Source organism: Chelmon rostratus, chromosome 22 (assembly GCF_017976325.1).
Source record: "Chelmon rostratus isolate fCheRos1 chromosome 22, fCheRos1.pri, whole genome shotgun sequence".
Lineage (NCBI taxonomy): Eukaryota > Metazoa > Chordata > Actinopteri > Chaetodontiformes > Chaetodontidae > Chelmon > Chelmon rostratus.
Window position 1 is genome coordinate 1,844,690 of NC_055679.1, and position 21,887 is coordinate 1,866,576.

General features: G+C 42.1%; 4 protein-coding genes across 4 annotated transcripts; 3 read left to right on the forward strand and 1 right to left on the reverse strand.

The window, feature by feature from the left end:
* The first annotated feature begins 867 nt into the window (after window positions 1–867).
* Window positions 868–3,014, forward strand: LOC121625460 (beta-2-microglobulin-like). The gene is made up of 3 exons (XM_041963534.1): window positions 868–1,035; window positions 1,940–2,212; window positions 2,540–3,014. The coding sequence occupies exons 1-3, from the start codon at window positions 972–974 to the stop codon at window positions 2,551–2,553; spliced, it is 351 nt and encodes a 116-aa protein (XP_041819468.1). The 5' UTR covers window positions 868–971; the 3' UTR covers window positions 2,554–3,014.
* Window positions 3,015–3,549: 535 nt separating this feature from the next.
* LOC121625561 (beta-2-microglobulin-like) lies at window positions 3,550–6,312 on the forward strand. The gene is made up of 4 exons (XM_041963689.1): window positions 3,550–3,743; window positions 4,262–4,534; window positions 5,707–5,750; window positions 5,843–6,312. Exons 1-3 carry the CDS (start codon window positions 3,677–3,679, stop codon window positions 5,718–5,720), a joined length of 354 nt encoding a protein of 117 aa, XP_041819623.1. The 5' UTR covers window positions 3,550–3,676; the 3' UTR covers window positions 5,721–5,750; window positions 5,843–6,312.
* Window positions 6,313–8,929: 2,617 nt separating this feature from the next.
* Window positions 8,930–17,086, forward strand: hspa14 (heat shock protein 14). Its single transcript, XM_041964063.1, has 14 exons — window positions 8,930–9,033; window positions 10,495–10,575; window positions 11,853–11,935; window positions 12,122–12,170; window positions 12,336–12,441; window positions 12,527–12,617; window positions 12,711–12,815; window positions 13,043–13,204; window positions 13,771–13,926; window positions 15,294–15,396; window positions 15,584–15,799; window positions 15,933–16,097; window positions 16,749–16,816; window positions 16,905–17,086. Exons 1-14 carry the CDS (start codon window positions 8,938–8,940, stop codon window positions 16,981–16,983), a joined length of 1,560 nt encoding a protein of 519 aa, XP_041819997.1. The 5' UTR covers window positions 8,930–8,937; the 3' UTR covers window positions 16,984–17,086.
* An 872-nt stretch (window positions 17,087–17,958) lies between these two features.
* Window positions 17,959–20,693, reverse strand: LOC121625997 (prolactin-like). The gene is made up of 5 exons (XM_041964336.1): window positions 20,672–20,693; window positions 20,225–20,412; window positions 19,394–19,501; window positions 18,872–19,048; window positions 17,959–18,153 (listed from the first exon to the last, which is right to left on the reverse strand). Exons 1-5 carry the CDS (start codon window positions 20,691–20,693, stop codon window positions 17,959–17,961), a joined length of 690 nt encoding a protein of 229 aa, XP_041820270.1.
* Between the last annotated feature and the right edge of the window lie 1,194 nt (window positions 20,694–21,887).

Genomic DNA, 21,887 nt, shown 5'->3' on the forward strand with positions numbered 1-21,887 from the left:
AAAACAATGAACTGTGAAAGCTTGCAATAACAAGTTCTACATGCTCAGAGCAGCATGCGCAGTGTTGAGCCGGACTCTGCTCGAATGTTGTCAAAGGTTGTTTAGCAGTTTTGTGATAGTCATATAATTATATGATTATAATTTCGTTTTCAGACTTTAGAATATACACACATACAAAAGAGAGTGCAAACAGTTGCCCTCACTAACATAAATTAGAATAAAATAAAGCCAAATAAAACACACAACAATAAATATACAAAATAAACATAGATAACATAATATTCGAAAACTTAACCCACTGCTAGTGTCAAGAACACTGTGATTATACTTGACAGAATGTAAACACATGAGGAACACTGAGGGCAAGTTATTGCTCATGACCACAAAAAAAGTATATTTATTACACATTACAATTAGGTTACAGGAAGGAGGGCATGACAGATTTGAAGATGGAAAGAAATGAAGGAAAATGGAGGATGGAAAGAAGGAACAACAAGTAAAGAAAGTAAAGTGAATAAATAAGTGATGAAGGAACCGAGGCTCAGAGGGAGGGTCCAGCACAAGGGGACTGAGAATGGTCTCTACCAGTCCTTCTCTAAACTGTGGGGTCCTGTCCTGGGACTCTAGATGTCATACTGACTTGTTCTTAGCATTGTTACACAAAAGAGCTTAAAGAAAAATGCAGTTTTTCTCAAGTCTTATTAGAGTGGTCCATCTTTGTCTTCTGGGAGTTTCCACAAAGCCTTCGTGTCTGTTAGGAAGCAAACCTGCTTGGTCAAATCTTACCTAGTAACAGTATGATGGAAATTAATGATTGGCTGGGGTCATGAAGTGGGCAGTCCTAGAGCACTTATTATTCTGCTCTGCCCTACGCTTTCACTTTATTTCAGGTCTCTCAGGGAAGTGGGTGCGCTTCTCTCTGCCTCATTTGAGCTACTTTTAACCTACAAAAGGTGACAAAGAAGAGAAACATGAAGCTTCTCCTGTGTCTAGCAGCTCTGGTGGCTGTGTCCTACTCACAGAACGTCAAATACTGTAAGTATTTTTTTTTTTTTATCTGCCTTTTTTGACTTGAACCGTTACTGAAGAATTACCGGAAACTGTATCTCAAAATGGCCTTCATCCTTGATGGCCACAAGTACAGAAATGATTCCAAAAAAGCTGGGCGCCGTGTGAAGCATGAATAAAACAGAGTGTGGTTATTTGCAATATTTTCTTTTTTACATACATTGAATAGTGTTTTCATTACAAATGACCTCATCAGCTTCACAGATTTTTGTAAATATCTGCTTATTATGAATTTGATGCCAGCAATATGTTTCAAACAAGTTGGGCCAGGAGAAACAAAAGACAGAGGAAGTCTTAATAAAACAAAGGCTGTCTGCTTTTAATAATCAGCCTCGAGAATATGAGGTAGGCATGAGGGTGTAAATCTGTAGTAATGTGCTTGTGATCTCTTAGAAAGCCTGAGAGGTAAATGAAAGAGTTGATGTTGCTGTCAAATGTAAAAGAGAAACATGTTTTTAGTCGGCTGGAATTCCCCTCAACAGTCTGACTTTAGTTTCGATTTTCTGCAACAAGAACTGTCCTGTGACAGCACCCTCCACTGGCTTCAGTACGGCACATACAGATACTGATGATAAAATAAAATCTTAGTCAAATATCTCTCCTGTACTGACAAAAAAAACAAGGTGTGCATTGTGGAGAGCGCTGTCGGACCTGTCGCTACAAAATCTCATTATATATATAAACATTTTGAGGTGTTGCGACTTTACAAGCAAAGAAAATCCTTTAAGTCCTTTAATTTTCAGTGCGGCAGAATCAGTCGCTGTGGAAGACTGTGGTTGCGACAGTGTTTGTATTTCTAAGCTTCACATAACACAATGCACTTGTGTTTCATGGTAGTCTGACATCCGTTCCTTTTCCCTGTTGCCTCTAGCTCCACCCAAGGTTCAGGTCTACAGCAGTAAGCCAGGAGAGTTCGGGAAAGAAAATACGCTGATTTGCCATGTGAATGATTTCCACCCCCCTGACATCAACATCCAGCTGCTAAAGGATGGAGTGGAAATCCCGAATGCCACGCTGACTGACCTAGCCTTCGAAACAGGCTGGCACTTCCATCTGACCAGGAGTGTGGCCTTCACACCCCAGAAGGAACAAAAATACAGCTGCAGGGTCACTCATGGAACGACCACAAAGGATTATGCCTGGGGTGAGTAAGGATCAGCCACAAAGTGTGTGTAACCTTCTCATAACCAAAGGGTGGTCAGAAAAATAAACCTGCATCTAATGTAGTGAGAGCAGATACCTCTCACTACAATTTAATATAATGACACACATCTTCATGTAGGTCTGCAGCAAAGCCCACAGTGGTAGACAATTATAGACATGATGCATCGAGTCCTTTGCACCTGACTTGATACCCAAAAAAGGACTAATTGTAATGAAATGCAATGTGAATAATGTTGACCATAGGGATGCTGCTTCACCATCTTATGTGACTGATAAAACCTCTGTCTGTTTTTATTTTTTTTTACAGAGTCAAACATGTAAATCAACCGGCTTCAGCTACAGCGGGGTTTTTCTTCACATCTCCAATCAACAGCATCACATTTTCTCCCGACTTTCATCAGAACCATATCAAGGGGACTTTTCACCGACGATTTTAATATGAAAGAATGCATGGGCTGCATCTTATTTCGTCATTTTTGTGCTGCAGTTGCTTAGAATACTTGCAACAAATGTATGTGTTTTCCAGTCTTTGATACTGAAAGGTGTGTGTATAAAAATTAGCTGATAAAATGCTTCTGTTTATTAAACCAATAATATGTGTGTCTGTATACAAACTGTTGTTTGTTAAGTTTGACTTAAACTGTTTCCTGAATGAGGAGAATAGTGGTAATCGGTCAGATTAATTGTATATGAAAGGGGTGTTCTTCTTGGAATAGACAGATTTGATTTGCTGTTAAAGGTTTTTTCAATGTCCTCTCTTAAATAAAAGTTTCTGAAAATTCCTTGATGTCTGCCTCTTTTAAACACAAACCTCTCTAATACTTTTTTGAATTGATATTAATCAGTGTGTTGTTATAGCTTTATGAAGTAGGAAATGCTAACACTCACATTGTTCATCCATCTCACCTTGTTCATCCATCTAAAAAAGGTTTGCATTTAAAATCACAATGTACCAAGCAGACCTATGTCATTAGTAACCTATGTGTGTGTGTGTGTGTGTTTGAAAAATAACAAATAGAACAAATACACCATAAACAATATGAATTAGACTAACAACTCATCCGTCACTCATTTAACGTTAAACATGGAGGGATAGTCGATGAAACTGCGCAACAACAGGAGGCAACTTGTAGGACTAAACTCTACCTAGCAACACCTCCTCTTGATTTTTCTATTGGTGAAATTAAGAGCGTTGTAACCGCCTCCCGGAGACTCACTTGTAATGTAAACCTAAACGCTTCCTGTGGGCGGGGTTATCCGCCTGGTTTCCTGATTTGCGTTGAAACATTAACCCCGCCCAAGCGTTCCGTCGTTTATCAGTCAGCACCACACGGTACGAGGCCTTGTTACTTTCGTTTTGGATCGCTGTCCTTCCTTCCTTGACGCTCGTCTTTGAACATATGTACAAAAATTTCCAGTGAAAAGACCGACTGAAGGTGAAATCATGAAGGCATTCTGGGCATTTCTTCTTCTTCTGCTCTACGCCCTGGACCTTTCAGTGGCCAGCAACTGTAAGTAGTCGTCTGTAGCCTACCTGTGTATGTGCCAGTATATTTACAAATGGCGCTGTGTTGTTACATTGTAGGCCGAAAATGACGGGTAGGCCTCCGACTTGCCGTTCAGTTCACCGCCTACTTCCACACTAAATATGTAGAAATAACCCATGAACTGGTTCTCGTAAAAGTCAAGCAAAACGTTGGGAAAGTTAGTGTTAAGAATAGTCAGCACTTGTGGAGTTCAAAGGTCGAGGTAATGTCTTCGAAGATGGTGTGACGTCGTCAAAAACAACGAGGCTGTGACGGTCTGAAAAGCCTACCACAACCTGGAGGGGAAGCTTTTTGTTTCACGCATTTTACTGTCACATCATGATCACTCTGGTTGATAATACTGCTGCATCACAGCGTTGTAGATTAATAGTAAAAGAGGCACACAGGTAGACGTTGAAGAAAGTGGGTGAAATGTACAGTAATCTTTGGCCTTTATCATATCATCTCTGTACATGTGTGAAAGCTCTTCTGTCTCTTGGCAGCTCCACCCAAGGTTCAGGTGTACAGCCGAGCACCGGGAATGTTTGGGACACCCAACACCTTGATCTGTCATGTGAGTGGTTTCCACCCACCAGAAATCACCATCGACCTGATCAGGAATGGAGAGCAGATGGTCGGAACCCGCCAGACTGACCTGGCCTTCGAGGACAACTGGCAGTACCACCTGACCAGATCCGTGCCCTTCACTCCAAACAGCGGAGACAAGTTCGCCTGCAGAGTGACACATATGGGAGTGACCAAGGTGTTTATGTGGGGTATGTGTCTGCTCTCTGTCTTTGATTTCATATGATTTATTGCCAAGACAGTATTGGTCAATCAGGTTGCACAAAGTGTACAATCTAAGTATAATAATATAAATTAAATAGAAAAAATATTGATTTACACATTATCACACTATTCACATTGTACATGTACTTACACTGTGGAACTACATTACTATACTGTAAAGCCGAATGTAATGATTGAAAAACAAATCAGAATCAAATAATTAGAGATAAAAATGGAGGAAAAATATAGATATATCTTATAATCACAAATAAAAATATAGATTATATATAGATATCAATATACTGTATCACATCTATCATTTATGATGATTATTCATCTTTTTCTCATTCTGTCTCACCCCGTAGGTCCATGTTATGAGCAGTTTATTTTAGTACTTTCTTTTTAAGGAAAATTGATCACACCTATAACACACACAACAGTGTATATGAGTTACTACTAATGATAATCATAACTGTATTTTTTATAGGGCAGCTTAGATAGTTCTTCATAGAAGCACAAGAAAAAGAGACATAGCAATGTGAAGAAAAACCAGATGTGCTCACACCACCAACAAAGGAAACAAACTCATACAACAACATACAACATCGACAAACTATGCTTATGTTCACCCGTGGTGAGATCAGACTGGGTTTTGGGTTTTGTTTTTATCATCCTCTGAAAGATGAAACACAAATTTTCCATTTTTCATTCTCACGACAAAAAATAAATTCATCCAGTGTCAGTTTTCCAGACTTAAACTAATAAAACAAATAATGTTACAACTTTAATCACCATTTATTTTTATTAACTGAAGCAAAAATATTAAAATCAAAAATGCACTTAAAAAAGTAGACACAGACCTACAGAATTCGCTGAAAGAAATCCACAAGGCACCGTCCTCATGACGTAGAGGTTTAAGATTTGCAACATATAACCACAATGTTCAGTTCAGCCGGTCACTTAAACTGTCAATTAAAAGGAAAGATGCTGAAAAATAATTATATTCTTTGGGTTTACATTCTGTGTTTCTAAACCGTAACCAACCAATAACTGAATATATTTAGACCACTCCACATTTGCAGCATCTAAACTGTCAAGGTGTGAGGCAGTGGAAAGAGCAGGCTTTTAACATGTTTTTTTTTTTCATTTCTCTCAACAGAATCAGATATGTAAGTTCTACACTATCGCTTTGCCTTGCTGCCGGTATGTACCTCCTTCATTCTCAACGCTGTTTTCCCATTCAGTAAATAAGTACTTTGTGAAGTAACCGTGTAACCATTGTTTAACAACCACAGGTCTGCAATGCCTCAAGAATGCAAGAAGATTGGAATCTTCGATCGATGATTTTGGTTGCATTGGGAAGGTGTGAGCATGAGAATGACTGCACTTAGATTGTATGTTTTCAGAAATCAGAAATTAAAAATGGTAATAAAGCTTCATGAATGTGAGAGGGCTAAAACTCACAAGAACAAACCATTAACTTCTAGTTCATTAGGAAAACCACGTTTATAAAAGGAGCCAATTAATTCTGCTCACCCATCTCATATGCCAACTTTTTTTCTTTGTTTTGCCTCTGTGTCATGTGACCTGTGGAACAAGTGTTTTGCTGTCTCTGTTCCTGAACCTGCTTTCTCGCATCACGCTTAATGTCAGAGAGAATCAAAAACACAAAATCATTTGGTTTAAAAATCATTCATGGTGTCCTGGCAGAAGTCTGAAAGATGGATGGTCAATACTCGCAATCAATGGAGGAACTTTTTACAGACTCACAGTAGCTTTTTTTGTCTCAGCACGAAAAAAAAAAACAGTAGCAAGGCTGACTGTGCCACGCTGTCCGGGTCATGTAATACATCCAGGGTTTATTACAGAATGAAGTCTTAGTGGCTACATCTCAGCAAACACTGGATGTGTAGTCCAGCAGCAACATGGACGTGTGGCTTTATGGATTGCTTTTTTCAGTCTGCCGACCACTCAAAGCGCTTTACAACACGAGTCTTGTGACATTCACTGTAAGTGTTCCCATTATCAGACTGCTTAACATGCTCGTGTCATCTAGGTAGACTGAGCCGTGTGTTTGATTCAGAGGTAACTAACTAACTAACTGTGTAAAACCCAGTCAGTCTGTTAATGAGCAACCAGCCAGGAAAAGAGCATCAATACTTAGGTATAGAGTAAGTTTATAAATCATTTGAACATGAAATGACATCAATGTGTGAGTGCCTGCTCCATTTAATGCTCAAAAGTAAGGAGCATTATGGAGTCGTTATTTGATTCAACATTGTTATGAAAAACATTGCTTCATGGAGGTTTAAAATAACCATTTACACTGATGGAAGGAAATGTAAATGTTGGCATTTCTTTGTGTGTTTGATGCTTAATCTATATAGCCTCAAAGACTTTCTTCTGAACTGTTCTCATCACTTGATTCATGTGAATTGAATTCTTTATACACCATCTTGTGCACATTGTAGCTTATAAGATTTTGAAAAGATCAAGCTTATATTCCGGTGGAGATTTATTATGCAGAATGACTCCAAAACATAAGCACTTGCTTATATTGTTTTTAAGGTGTGTACACACTGGAATATTTCAGTATGACTCTGTAAATGTATTTTATACAATATGGTTGGGTAACTAAAGGGTTTCAACTTATTAAACTAATTTGCAAATAAATGTGGTAATGTGTTTTTGTCTGTGTGCTCTTATCAGAGGGCTAAGTTCCACTGAATGAACCCTAAAATGTCTTACTTTTACAGGTCTATGGAGGACCAAAACTGCCAAAAATTAGATAATAAATGAAGTAAATAAATGATTCAATAGATGAATTAATAAGCCATTAAATGCACCAAATGATATAAAAAATAAATGTAGGTATAAGTTTATACAGCTAGACAAGTTGATATTTCTGTTTTAATTTGCTTCTGTATTTCTTTACCTTTATAATTTTCCTATTTATTTAATTTCCCACTTCATTCATTCATTTATTAATGAATTTATAAATTGTTAAGCCTATTTTTTACTTTGCTCCATTTGCATTCCCCCCTATATATTTCCCCAAAACAATTTCATTCTCTATTTTCTATTTGCATTTCTTCATACATTTAATTTAAAAATGTCATTTCAGTTCGTAGTATAATATAGTATATGGCAGGGCTGCTCAATGTGCGGACCTCGGCCCTCACGTGGACCGAATGGCAAGTCAATCCAGACCCATGCCATATTGTCAACTGGCAGGTCACATCCAGCCTGCGGAATATTAATGAATTCAGAAATATTCTGAATCTGATTTTACTCACCGATGGAAAAGGTCCAGTCCGCCCTAAGAGTGATAGTTGATCAGCTTGTCAATAGTTTATAGCTCACTCACTCTGTGATTGTCATGGAGAATCACAAAGCTTGTCTATTAGACTCCAGAGGCTTAATTTGGGTTTATTTTTATTTTATTTTATTTTATTTTTTTGGCCAGCTGTCTCAAACAGAGTATTTTTGTTTCCTTCCTGGGATCCCGAGGAGGAGTTTTTTGTTGATATAAGGACTCATTCATTGTTCATTGAACTGTTGCTTTGGTCGAGATGGTCTCAAGTGTTCTGGTAAGAAGTAGCATATGAGTATCAGATCTGTACAGGATGATACTCTGAGACTGTCAACGGGACCTACTGTTTGCCAAGGCCACAGTCTGTAATGCAATGTCAAAATCAATAAATCCATTTAAATCAATTCAAACCAACTGAACAATACTCAACCATCTGCTGTCTTGCCAAAAACATCTTGTTTTGACATCTCATGGTTCTGTGTGATTTGGTCAACTTCAATTTTCGCCCCTTACTACTAGTTACAGCCCTTTCACATTACTTGAAATCTGCAGACCAACCTCTCTCAGACCCTTTTTGTAAGGTGCATGCTGTAAAACATAATGTTATGATCATCTGTGGCACAGGGTAGATGGGGTTTTGTATTGTATAGCGATATCATATTTAAAAAAAATGAACCTACAAATGAAATGAAATAAAATGAATTAGAATGGCATGTGCATCTTTTGCAGCAACAATGACACTCAATAACATCGATATCTGCACAGATATCAGATAATATATACTTAATGTATAAATGGTCCCCTGCTTCCACCCTCAGGGATGGTACAGTAACAGCAAGCAAGCTGGCTTATCCCAGACAGCAAGCACGAATGAACAGCCTTAACCTGTTATATATTTATACACACACACACACACACACACACACACATTGAACATACAATCATATAATAATCATATATTTTTAGTTTTATGTTTTCTCAGTTTCTGAGTACAGTTGGTACATAGACGTCACACGCTTTTATTCTGAAAAAAAAAAAGCTACCGGAAGTTGTTCCTGGGAGCGGAAGACGGGTCGCATGCGCATGGTTCAGCCCTTTCAGCTGAGAACTTCCAGCATGGCTGCCATAGGAGTTCACTTCGGATATACTTGCGCTTGTGTGGCGATATTTAAGGTGAGTTGGGCTCAGTTTCAGTGTACCGACCCTCCGCTCCTCTGACCGGTAAGAGCGGATTTGATCTCCGCTCCGCATCCCGCTGAAACAGCGCTGGCTGTTCATCTGCCAGTACTCTGTAGCGTTAACGTTACGTACGAAACCGGTGTATTAACGTCAGGTTATTTCATTTGGGATTGCTCCGTAACGTGAGTCAAAGTACAACTATAGATGTCTTTTAGGACATCAACCACTGCCAATCAGAGTTCTTCAAGCATTTTGATTGTTTCCGGTGCTTGCTGCTTTAATATTATTCATTCATTCCTTTGTTTTTAACTTGTAGCTGACAGAGACCCTTTCAAAATGTGAAGTTGTGCATCAGCTTGAGACACCCCTACAGCCTATATCTACCTCCGTATCACAGTATTGATGCTTCATATGTGTTCAGACTGCAACTGATCATTCCGCGTCAATTAATCTATCAATTATTTTTTAGCCATCCATCCATTTTCCGTCACTTGTCCAGGTCCAGGTGGCAGAGGCAGTAAGCAAAGCATGTTAACCCATACTTCCTTCTACCTCGCCCCACCTCCAGCTCTTCCCAGTGGTTCCAGGGGTTCCCAGGCCACAGGGCTCTCTTGTGGCTTCCCCCCATTCGGATGTGTCTGGAACACCTCCACAGGGAGGCCGGCAGGGTCCTGACCAGATGCTGAAGCATTCAGCTGAATCTTTTCTATGCGAAGTAGTCCAGTTACCCCGAGCTCCTCATGCTACCCCGAAGGGTGAGCCCAGCCTCTCTGCAAAGGAAACAGGTCCCTTAGATCTGAAATCTCATTCTTCCAGTTATTACCTAAAGCTTATGACCATCAGTGATGGTTGGAAGGTAGATCGACTACTCGGAAGGCTCAGCTCCCTCTTCACCAGGACGATCCCATACAGCATCTGAATTTCTGCTGGATTCGTTTGCCGATCTCATGCTCCATCTGACCATACTCATGACATTGAGATGCTTGACCCTTTGCAGCAACTCACTCCAAACCCAGAGTGATTTCCAGCAAGGTACCATCGCCTCAGACTCAGAGGTGCTGATTTTCACCCCTGCCACCGCACACCTGTCCACGAACTGTTCCAGTTCCTTTCTCCCGCTCCTAATCAATTGCTCTTAATCACGGATCAAACGTCTCGTAGTCACGGCCCTGAATCCCAGCGTCGCCCCCCACATGACACCCTGAGTGACACTGTCAGAAACGTCCAAAGTCCACAAAACACCTGAAGACTGGACTGTGCAAAATGTTTGAATTGATTTTCTGTATGTCACCTAATCAATTAATTAATTAGCTGTTTCTGCCCTAATGAGTATGTCGCCCAGCTCTTCTTACAGGAACAGAAAATGACTAGATAAATATGTGTGTGTGTGTGTGTGTGTGTGTGTGTGTGTGTGTGTGTGTGTGTGTGTGTGTGTGTGTGTGTGTGTGTGTTCAGGACGGGCGGGCTGATGTGGTGGCTAATGACGCAGGAGACCGAGTGACTCCAGCTGTGGTGGCCTACAGAGACACTGAGCAGGTAAAAGACAGGCTTTACTCCTCTTCATGTTGCTTCTCCTCAAGGGCCGCATGACCTCTGGGATGTTATGGGCGGGTCTGAAAAGCCAGGCCTGTTAGGAAAAGGCCTGTCTTGAATTAACCAACAACCTGAACCAGGATCAGTGTGTTTGAAGCTACTCTGAGCATTTTGTTTTGAAGCAAAAGAGAACCTTTGGCAGTATGTTGCAGGTCAGAAATCAAAATGATCTCAAATCAGCCGTCTCTGTTAGCTCAGTCTGTTGCTGTCCTTTGCTTGTGGTCACGACTACACGAGTGAGTGAATTTTCTTCATATGATTCCACTAAAAACTGCATAGATGTAGATATTCAAGATGCAACACACTATTAAACAACTTTGATAAGTCAAATAGGAGGAACCCAGTCAGGTGTTGAGTTTGTAGAAAGACAATAAGATCAGTCAGAGCTCAGATTTTGATTATGTAATGAAGTACATCCCATGGCAGTATGACCCTGTTTACACCTGGCATTAACATGCAGCAGCACTTAATACAAGTGTAAACGACCACCAAGACACATAGTTATCTGATCACTCAAGCCACATGTCGAGGTGGTCCGGGACGCATGTGACCACATAACATCAGTAGTGTAAACATGCTAATGCGTCCTGATGCATCCCTGACAAGGACATAACAGGAACACATCCCGTCATTGCAGGATGTGGTGGTTGTTATGACAGCACACCAACGCTTGAAAAAATGGAGAGGAGCACTGATGTACGTGGTCGTTGTCCTGCACTCTCTCTTGGAGCTGGAGATGCATGATAAACACAGGTGTGAACTGCGATGTGTCTCAGCTGTCCACTTGTGATCGGATCACCCAAGACAAACGTTAATGCCAGGTGTGAACAGATGTGGCAGAAATTGGAAACAAAGTCAGTTAGGCATGTACTGCGAACAGACTCTAGTCTTTGGGTTTCAGTCCGGCAGTTTTAGTCTGAATACGTCTCCATAGTGATTTAGGTCAGATTTAATCTCCTTTATGATACAGAATTTTATGGGAAAAGCATGAATTGTCTGGTTGTCTTTGCTTTATGCAGCTCCGCATAAGACGCAGGTAGACTTGGAATGTCCACGGCCGGTTCTCTGGTAAATCCCCCTCGAGACAGCTGGATTGTTATAACATTATTGACAGCAGCAGCGTGATGCAGCAGAAAGGCCTCCGTAGCTCCTTCAAAGAGCTGCAGGGCTAACATTTTGCCATTTGGGTCTGCTCGCTGACTGATTTCTCTTTTCTTCAGATTGTAGGTATCGCAGCAAAGCAAGGACGGGTTCGCAATGCCGCCAACACAGTTGTTAAAGTGAAACAAGTGCTGGGGAGGAGGTGACACACTTAATACTGTCTTATTTGAAAATCTTAACACTACAGTGTCATGACAGAGAGAGTGTTAAATGCATATGATCATGCAGTTCTAGACAGTGGACGGTTCGAGACATGCAGTATGTTACTGAACAAGTTGTTCAGAGTGACTGATTTTCATCATATGTGTCTCTGTCTCTCAATGGACAGCTTTGATGATCCGGAGACACAAGCTCACAAAACACAGACCAAGTGTCAGGTGAGTCCCTGTGTGCTGTCTGCACAGCACCAACAGCATCCACTACATAGGATGCTGTTGGTGCTGTCTCCAGTCAGAAGCATGCTGTCTGGTCTCTTAGTTTCAGTTTGGATCTGTCCTGTAAAGCAGTGAACGCTCAGTCTGAGACGTGATTGTTGTGTCCAGGTGGTCAAAAGAGAAGAGAAGCCGTATTACGAGATCACGGCAGGAGAACATCCGGAGTATGTGGCTCCAGAGGACGCTGCGAAGCTCATCTTCCACAAAATGAAAGGTAGTTTTTGGACAACACACACACACACACGCACGCTGAGATTCACACTTTGTTATTAACAGCACGTTCATTCCTGTTTTCACAGAAACAGCTCAGTCAGCTCTGGGCTCTGATGTCACAGAGGCGGTCATTACCGTCCCTTTTGAGTTTGCACATGCTCAGAAGCGTGCTCTGAGGTAGGCCACTGCAGCGGTTCTATTGTGTTGTGAGACAGAGAAATCTTCACATGTGAAGCTGTGCGTGTGACGCTCTGTGGGTGTTTTGCTCAGGGAGGCGGCTGAAGCTGCAGGGTTCCACGTACTGAGGCTGATCCACGAGCCTGCTGCTGCTCTGTTGGCCTACAACATCGGACAGGACTGTTCTTCTGGAAGGAGGTACAGCACTGACGCTGCAAACTGAACAAAATGAATGTATTATATCATATTTTAAGTAATCTCTGCAGATATTGATAGCTGGCACCTTTTATCCCTCCCAACATCATGCTTTTAGTTGAGTGGAGTACAGGCACATGTCTGGTTCACTTGTTATTTATATTATTTCCACTTTTAATGGAATAATTTCTTACTTTTTGCCCTCATATTGATGTGCACTGTGTCGACAGCCATGTCCTGGTGTATAAGCTGGGCGGGACGTCCCTAAGTGTGACAGTGCTGCAGGTCAATGGAGGAATATTCCGGGTTCTCAACACCCACACTGACCACAGCATCGGCGGGGAGAGCTTCACCCAGGCCTTGGCCCAGCACCTCGCCGCTGAGTTCAAACGGTAGATCCCGTGCTTTCTGCTGCTCCTTGAAGCTCTACAAGTAACTTCATGTTTTCCTCTACGTTACAGATGTGACAGTATCAAACATTCACACGACAGTTGTTATGGCCACAGTGAACAGTGTGATCACGATATTGCACCAAACTTTCCTCTAATAAATGAAGGTTGTAATGTTCAGTTAGTTGAACTTTATTGCAGTATACTGTCAGGTGTTTCTATTATTTTGTCCACTCTACTTATGTCAATGAGGCAAGGCCTCTGTTCCCTGTACCAGCACAGTGCCCAAGCTATAGCTCCCTGTATGCAGCCATAGACATCACCTGTCCCAGAGATCATGGAGTGATGGAGCTGTTCAGTATGCGTGTTTCAGCATGAGATCTGGGCTTTGTGTTTACTCTATAGATATTTGGAGAGACTCAGAAATCTTATCCTGAGCGTGTCCTGATCTGTGGTCCCTTTCCTTCTTGCCCACATATATCTGCACCTGTACAATGTGTTACATATGTACCTTTTCCATACCCGACCCTCCCAGCCACCCTCACGCTGTTTGTCTGTGCTTGTTGCAGCACCTTCAAGCATGATGTGAGCAGTAATGCTCGGGCAATGCTGAAGCTGATGAATGGAGCAGACATGGCCAAACACTCTCTGTCCTCATTGGGATCAGCCAACTGCTTTGTTGACTCGCTGCACGATGGCATTGACTTTGAATGCAACGTCTCTAGGTGAGCTGTTACGATGACACCAAAAAAAAGACCATAAAAGATGATTATGATGATGATTGTGATTGTTTTTTCTCTGTAGGATTCCAGCTTTAAAGGATAACTTTAGTTTTTTACAACCTGGACCTTATTTGTAACATTAAATACACCCATTTACTCACCCAGACAACTTTGGTGGCATTTGGAGTCGTTTTGAAGAAATTAGCCCCAGAGGAGCGGCGCATATATCCGTATAATGCGAGTACTCGGGGCATCCATGCGCAGCCTCTATATAACGCATAATCTGCGGCGAAACTCGTTCATATTCCAATATTTTGTTCTGATATGCTGGTGCTATTCCCCTCTGAGCCGGCGGTCGGACAGTTTAGCTGTAGTTTGGCACAGCTGTGGTTTGTTATTGCGTATTCGTAGCCGACCGCCGCAGAGTCAGCCGTGTTGTGGCTGGCTGCTCGCAGCGCCCGGCGTTCGGTAATGACATCATCCACATCAGAGGTAGTTGTCTAGAGATGCTGGATGTTGATAACATGCCACCACGGCATGTTATCAACATCCAGCAGAAACAAGATTGTAAGTTCAAACATTGTAGAAATCCATTCTAAAATCTAAAATGCTACAAATGCTACACATGTAAAACCAAAACATGCACAAAAGGTAAAAGGACAAACATCCTGATAAATTTGCTTCCAAACAGCTGCAGATACTGAAACCAGAAACAATGCTAAGTAATGAATGTGGCTCAAACTCTGCTTTGTTTAGAGCTGCATATTAAACATAGTGATGTTTTGCCTTTACGAGCAGGTTGGTTAAGCTTACACTCACCGGCCACTTCATTAGGTTCATCTGTACAATGTAATGCAGTCCAATACAGCAGCTCTACCATGAAAGGTAATAACTAAGGCTCAAACATCGAAAGGGGTTGTTTTTGCAAATTTGCATAAACTGAAAAACTGCAATGTGACATCGACTTTTTGGATTCTGACTGAATCCAAAATCAAACTTTGGTGGGGCAAAGCAGGAAAATGGCCCTCACACGTTAATGGTTTGTCCAGACATCATAAACCTGGGCACATATCTTCAGAGTGTGTTTGGGAGTAGGCCTACCAAAGATGATGGCCATAATATTATAAACACCTCTCAAAAACCTGCCTGACAGTATCAATCAAAGTTAGCATTGTTATCTTTGTTAAGGCACAATTAATGGCAGAGCTCTTGTATTGGATCACATTAGATTGAATAACCGGAGTGGTCAGTGAGTGTGTATTGTATTGTGCTACGGAGAATTTTTCTTCTCTATACATTCACCCTGGACAGAGTCAGGCTGGATAAATAGTTGTTACCAACATGACAACCTCAGTGTGCTGTTTTCTCAGAGCTCGGTTCGAGCTGCTCTGCTCCTCACTCTTCAACAAGAGCATCCAGCCAATCAAACCCCTGCTGGAGAAGGCGGGGCTCTCCACCAGCGACATTAACAAGGTACGTAAGTCTCCGCGGCCACGCATGCTTTCATTTATGCTTGAAATGATCCAACTGCAGTGATAGTTGAATGCTGTGGCTGAGAGTGACCTTTATTTGGATAGTGAATATGAGCTAAAGGAAATAAAAGCTTTGGCTCCATCAGTAATAAATGCCACATTCTTGTCACGTGATGGCTGGGTTTCAGGTGGTTCTTTGCGGTGGCTCAGCCAGGATCCCTCGTCTGCAGCAGATGATCCGGGAGATGTTTCCTGATGTGGAGCTTCTGAGCTCAGCACCTCCTGATGAAGTCATTGCTGTGGGAGCAGCCCTGGAAGCAGGCTTACTGGTTGGCAGAGATGGCCTCTCCCCCGAGGAAGAGTCTGTCACAGTGGATGTTTCTGCCTCGGACATACTAGTGAAGGTATACTGCTCAGTTAAAAACACATATTAAAGTATGATTTTCAGCAAAGACGGCACGTATCATTCCATCGTGTTTTGATTTGAAGATTTTCTAACATTCGTTGTGATCTTTTCCGTCTGGCTGGGTGGTGCAGGAGGTGGATGACTCCGGAGCCGAGGTGTTCACTGTGCTCCTCCCATCGGGCACGCCCCTGCCTGCTCGCAGACATCACATCCTGAGCGGAGGGGGGAAGCTGTCCTCGCTCTGCCTGGAGATTTACCAGAGATTTGTCACAGAGCAACCAGAGAAGCTCGCTAAGGTACAGAAAAGCACTCGCACCACATCAGATGTTGAGGAACATGCACTTCCTGACTTTGTCAGGTTGCCTCCGAGTTCACTGCTGGTGTTTTTATCCTCACATGTCAACTCTGGTACGATTCAGAATAAAAAATACAGAGTACAGTGTTGCACAGGCTGACAGGCATTTTAAGCACTCCTGGTAGTTTTGCTTTGTGTAAAAGGTCAGGTAGACGTTTGGAATCACCCACCAACAAAACTGGGACTCTGTGTAATTCAGAGAAATCTGTGCAGCCAGTTTCCCACCTCAACACCGAGTAACATTTCAGGGAAAACGAAGCTGTACACTCAAGTTAGAACAACTTCCTGTTTCATGGTGATTGATGCGTCATCATGGCAGCAGCTTTCCATGAGACGTCACAAGCTTCATTATTTGGCATCATCAAGGTCTAAAAACTTTGCTGAGCACATGAGGCGGATCTGGTTAACCTGCAAGGAGCAGTTAGCAAGAGTATAGGACTCTTGGTTCCTCAGAGATCCCTCAGAGATCCTCAATCCTCAGAGCAGAGACGGAGGAGTGAGAGAATATCAAAAAAAAGACTGGAGACTCGTTTGTATGTGGTACATGATGATTGGAATGAACCATTGGTCTGTTTGTGTGTATGATGTATAGATCATCTTGAGAGACCTGCAGCCCAGAGAGGAGAACCATGACATTGACACAGTGGTGACCATGAAAAGGTACCCCCCCCCCCCCCCCTTCTTCCAGGATGTGCACATGGCTCATTTGATAGGCCTGCTGTTAAATCATTGTTTCTGTGTGTTGCAGGGACGGTTCTGTTCATGTCTCCTGTGTAGAACAGAGCACCGGAAAGCCAGAGGTCATCACCATAGCAGCCACTTGCTGATCTGCAGTCCAGACGACGCACCTGCACACAGTGTCAGTGCGATGGATTGTTTTGTTTAGTTTCGTTTTTTTTATCCCGCGCAATAAACAGTATCAAACTCAGACCGCGTGCCCAGATTTATTACCTCCTGGACGCCAATCATGGAATAATGCAGAATGCACCATAGTCAAAGCTAATTGGTGGCAGTGTGCGCATACCGTCACACACACCACAAGTATCTAACATAAACTCTCACTTTCTGCTTATGAAACACTTGCTTTATTTTTTTAAGCACACTTCTAGTATCTTGTCTGTACAACTCAAAGTCTCTGCACACATCAAGTGCAGTAGATAGAAACGAAGACTCCATATATACATTGCTATTTCAAACCACTGCATATTGTTTGAGTCTATCTTTAATTAAATGAGCTCTTCTACCATGGCTACTTTGTAAGAGATGGGAGGGGATTTTGACCTTGCCCAGTCACAAGCAACTCAATGTGTACTGTTTTTAGACAAACATCAAAAAATGTGAACTGAACTAGCTGAACTTGCCTCACCAGAGCATCATGTGTGATCCCTTTCATCAGTCAGGATGCTCTGATGACGGCTCCAGCCTGAAAAGTGCAGCGTCTTGCAACACCAGAAATGAAATGACAAACAAAAAACATCCACGTTTCTTGAAATGTTTATATGGCATCATTATATTTACAGATGATGGCTGTTATACAGGAGTCTATCATAACATCTATTACACTCATTCCATCCTGTCCATAGTTTGTCCACATTCATATCAGGCGTGAAGCGCGGTTCCAGCAGCACTTCAGTCGTGATAGGTGTGAACATACCTGTGTGTCAGTAAACATCCCAAACCCTGCAGATAGAAAACACAACAAAAACTACACCTTTATCTGTGTAGTTTCTAAACGCAGCATTTTTCACTCCAATGTGCTGCTCTTTCCGGAAGATAAACACAGCCTCTTTGTTTTCTGGCCTTTAGCATCCGTATTCTGGAACAATGCGACACTTAAGGATCTTCAGGTAGTTCTGGACCTTGTTGGAATCTCGGCGGAAGCAGTAGAGGAGGTCGTAGTCTTTCATCGGGCGCCACTCGGCGCTGTCAGACGGAAACGAGGCCTCGGGGGCAGCCAGGCTGCTCACAGAGTTACTTATTATCCCCAACATCTGCATCTGGAGGAGAGAGGACACGCTTCAGCTCCACACAGTTATAACAAACCTGTTGACAAGACAGAAGCCAGAGCAGTGTTTCTCACTACACACCAATCTCACTGACTCTGCTAAAAATCCAAAACATCTTCCTGTTACCGAGAAGAGCAAAGAAAAACACGGCAAAAGCAGAGTCACGGTCTCGCTGACCATACATGATACTCATTAAATTCAATCCATACTTCTATTTTAAGATGCGATGCAGAGGTTATGATGTGATGAGTGTGCAGCCCTCTGTCACCCTCTGCTGAGTTATCTGGTAACTATGTTATTGTATCACATGTTGTTCCGTGAATCTGGGGAGGCCATCCGAGGGCGAGCGGTGGACTCTGAATTTGTCGTGTTGACGCAAGCACTCTGTCATCGGTGTTTCATCCTCATTTACTAAGATTACACAACCTGACGAGTAACTGCATGCCTGGAAGCTACATGAGACAGCAGCACAAGCATCTGCTGTGCTTATTGTCAAACTTTCATTACCATTTTATTGAGGTATGATGCATCGTGACAGAGTTATGCTGCAGCTTTGAATAGAAAACTCTTTGGTCCTAATTGTCTTTGAAGCTGAATTAGACATAATTGTGAACCTATAGAAAGGACTGGAACTGGGTGCTGTGAGGTTAAGATAAACTACCTCCCACACCATTTCACTTTCATTTCATTCATATAAAACAAACAGTACCTTCTCAGCCACCTTCTCTACACCTTTGCGCAGCTCGTGCACCATGTCGCTCATCTCGAGAGCTTTGTTCGAGCTGAAGTTGTTGAAGTCATGGTGAGCCATGCTTTGGTGGAAGTGCCACAGAGGATCCCTCCATGCCACCAGGAGCTTCAGAATCACCTCCGTCAGCTCCTCTCTCTGCAGTGACAGCAGGACACGTGGACCCATTAGATGTCATATATGTGTAGTTAGAATGGAAGTTCAATACTGAAAGCTTGGAATGATACAAAAATGAAAGTAAAAGGACAAAGAAAGAAAAAAAAACATTTTAAGTAACATAAATAATGCATGTAAACACTTGGAAATAAAAGAAATATATATAAATAACATGCATTAAAATATGGTTTAAACATCCATGTAGCAGTGTGTTGTCCAAGGGAAGGGAAATGCTATGAATGAATGAGAGAGCTTTATATTCTTATTGTAAATATGTAGACAGTGCATGCCAATGAGAGGAACTAGCTTTTATAAAGGTTAATTTACCGCCATCCTCTGAGCGTTCTCTTTGCCATTTGGGGTGAGGATTGTAGAGGTGTGACAGTTGCGGCTGACCCGGCCAATCTGATTCTTACTGGGTAGGAAGTACTGCTCCTGACAGGACAGACATGAATGCAAGAGTGAAATGTCAGAGGTCAGAAGTGGTCTAAATGTCAACTGTGGCTGGAGTACAGAAGTGATGAATGAAGTAGTAGAATGACCTGCTATTGCAAACAATCACAAATGGCAAAGGATGCATTACACACAGTATCTGTTTGTGTGTCTGTGTGTGTGTGTGTGCACTCAGTGGCCACTTTATTAGTCATATCTTGCTAAAACTAGTGCATCCTAATACAACGGTCCTACAGTAAATCCTCCCTCCATGAACGTTATCCTACTCCGGTAGGCTAAATAATAGAAACAGCATAATGCATCACAGTTCAACGGCACCTTCAATCCTCCAAAATGATCACACATGAATCAGCACCTCTCTGCAGCAGCTTCAACACAAACTGAACATCAGTCTTGATGACAGGAGGACTGTTATTTGCGACGTGTAAATAATAAAATGACCTCTGAGTGTTCATATGTCTGCAGTATCCTGGTTGAGCCATTTGTAAAGAAATGCTCCTTGTCTAATCAGTTAAATGATCAGAGATTAAATGTTTATAGAGCATCTATACAAGTTGTCTAGTTTAAGTTAGAATTTCTACACAGTCCAAATAAGACATTTAGCAATATGTTTGACCAAACCATTAGAAAATCCAGCTTCTTCATTAAACATTGTTTAAATAAAGCACTGTCAGACAACTTGCAGAGAACAAATTTCAGACTTACAAACTCGGAGTGAAGGTCATTTGAAATGCCGTGCATCCTGGCCGAGTGTTGGATGACCCGGTCAAACAGGTTAGCCAGGGAGAGGACGTGGCACCCGGCCTGGGCATTAGTGCAGATGGGTGCTGCCCCCACGTTGGTCAGTCTGCTGCAGAACAACAGACAGACCAACACCACCCACCCCGCGGAGACTAGGAGAGACCAAAGAACAAAGAAATTAGATAAAATACTGAGAAACTGAGAAAGTTTTAACCTTATTCTCAAGAATCTGGTATATGGTCATGTCTTTAAAACAAATAGGTATCTATGAGTTTTTAAAGATGTTTAAGAGAGACTAAAAAATCAAGGAGTGAATTAAATAAAGAGACAGAAACATGAAGAGAGCAGGATGGCATGCAGAGAGAGGACTGACCCTTCCTTTGGATTCCTTCATGCAAAAGTTTCAAATACCTGATCGGATGTTTCCAGGCATTCTGCAGAGCGTGGAGTCAGGGCGGAGGGTGCAGAAGCTCTTCTATTCAAAGACCCCCGCAGCTTCATATGAGGGTCCCTCACTGACCATCTCCCTCTTACACTTTAATATGAAAGGGAAAGACAGGGAGGGAGGGAGGGAGGCAGGGAGGGTGGAGGCAGGGAAAGGACAGTGATCAGACGCTACTGTCCTGTCAGTCACACGTAAGCACCACTACACAGTAACATCATGTGTATATATATTTATATATAAACCTGGTCCTTCACCGGACTTATTGTTCACACAAAGTGTTATTCATTTAATAATTTTTTAGGATCATGAACATTTCTGTTCTGCCGGCTACTTTTCAATTGCAGCCCCTTAGAAATATGCTCTAAAACAGTTGGTATTAACAAAATAAACTGCTTTCAGTATCTCATAGTAATTGTTTGTATTATTATCATTTCAGTAATATAATTGCTACTTAAGCAAGCTGAGCACTAAGGTCCCTTTATCTCTATGTCCTGTGTTTCTCATTTGTGTGTGTGTGTGTGTGTGTGAGTGAGACTATCATGTCTCATCAATGAAGTAACCTAAGGCGCTTTGCAAGAGCGCTGACATCATCTACGTAGGACGTCATTCCAACAAAGCATCATCTGACCGTCTGCACAACACATATCACTCGTCGACACACTCAGCAGGCCTCTCGGTACCTATGATGAACGTCTGCGTGCCCTCCAGCTCGAGGAAAATATACAGGCCGCTGAAAGGTCATTTAGAGCGCCGCGGGCATGAACAGGACGAGAAGAGGACGCTGATGAGTGAGCTTCATAGGTGCTCAATGACACCACAGGGCAGCAGCAAATGAATGTCATGTCGTTAGAAAGTCGGCTGAATGTCGTCAAGTATTTGTAACCTGGATCAGCTCCCCGCTGATGTGGGCAGCTGACTCACCTTCCTACGTGGTGATCGGGCATCATCAGCTGGCAAAAAGAAGCATTCTCATCCAAATGTAAAGATTACCATCTTTAAGATATAGACAGAAAATTATTTAGAGAATAAAAGCATTGACTGCAAGTAGACGTGTTGAAATGATCAGCAGCAGCAGTGGTTAAAGCAGGAATGAAAGTAATGGGAAACTGACTTAAGATGCAATAACAGAGCTTCCTTTCACGTTTTTCATGCTTTACTGATGGCAGTGTACTGACACGCCAT

What these genes read in the sequence shown, in the direction of transcription:
- LOC121625460 (XM_041963534.1), top strand. Translation starts at nt 972, where the DNA reads ATGAAGCTTCTCCTGTGTCTAGCAGCTCTGGTGGCTGTGTCCTACTCA. An exon ending in CTCACAGAACGTCAAATACT is followed by an intron (nt 1,036 to 1,939) that starts GTAAGTATTTTT and finishes TGTTGCCTCTAG; the next exon opens with CTCCACCCAAGGTTCAGGTC.
- LOC121625561 (XM_041963689.1), top strand. Translation starts at nt 3,677, where the DNA reads ATGAAGGCATTCTGGGCATTTCTTCTTCTTCTGCTCTACGCCCTGGAC. An exon ending in CCTTTCAGTGGCCAGCAACT is followed by an intron (nt 3,744 to 4,261) that starts GTAAGTAGTCGT and finishes GTCTCTTGGCAG; the next exon opens with CTCCACCCAAGGTTCAGGTG.
- hspa14 (XM_041964063.1), top strand. Translation starts at nt 8,938, where the DNA reads ATGCGCATGGTTCAGCCCTTTCAGCTGAGAACTTCCAGCATGGCTGCC. An exon ending in CCTCGGACATACTAGTGAAG is followed by an intron (nt 15,800 to 15,932) that starts GTATACTGCTCA and finishes TGGGTGGTGCAG; the next exon opens with GAGGTGGATGACTCCGGAGC. An exon ending in ACAGTGGTGACCATGAAAAG is followed by an intron (nt 16,817 to 16,904) that starts GTACCCCCCCCC and finishes TGTGTGTTGCAG; the next exon opens with GGACGGTTCTGTTCATGTCT.
- LOC121625997 (XM_041964336.1), bottom strand. Translation starts at nt 20,693, where the DNA reads ATGCCTGGAAACATCCGATCAG. An exon ending in AGAACGCTCAGAGGATGGCG is followed by an intron (nt 19,049 to 19,393) that starts GTAAATTAACCT and finishes CTGTCACTGCAG; the next exon opens with AGAGAGGAGCTGACGGAGGT. An exon ending in TAGAGAAGGTGGCTGAGAAG is followed by an intron (nt 18,154 to 18,871) that starts GTACTGTTTGTT and finishes TCTCTCCTCCAG; the next exon opens with ATGCAGATGTTGGGGATAAT.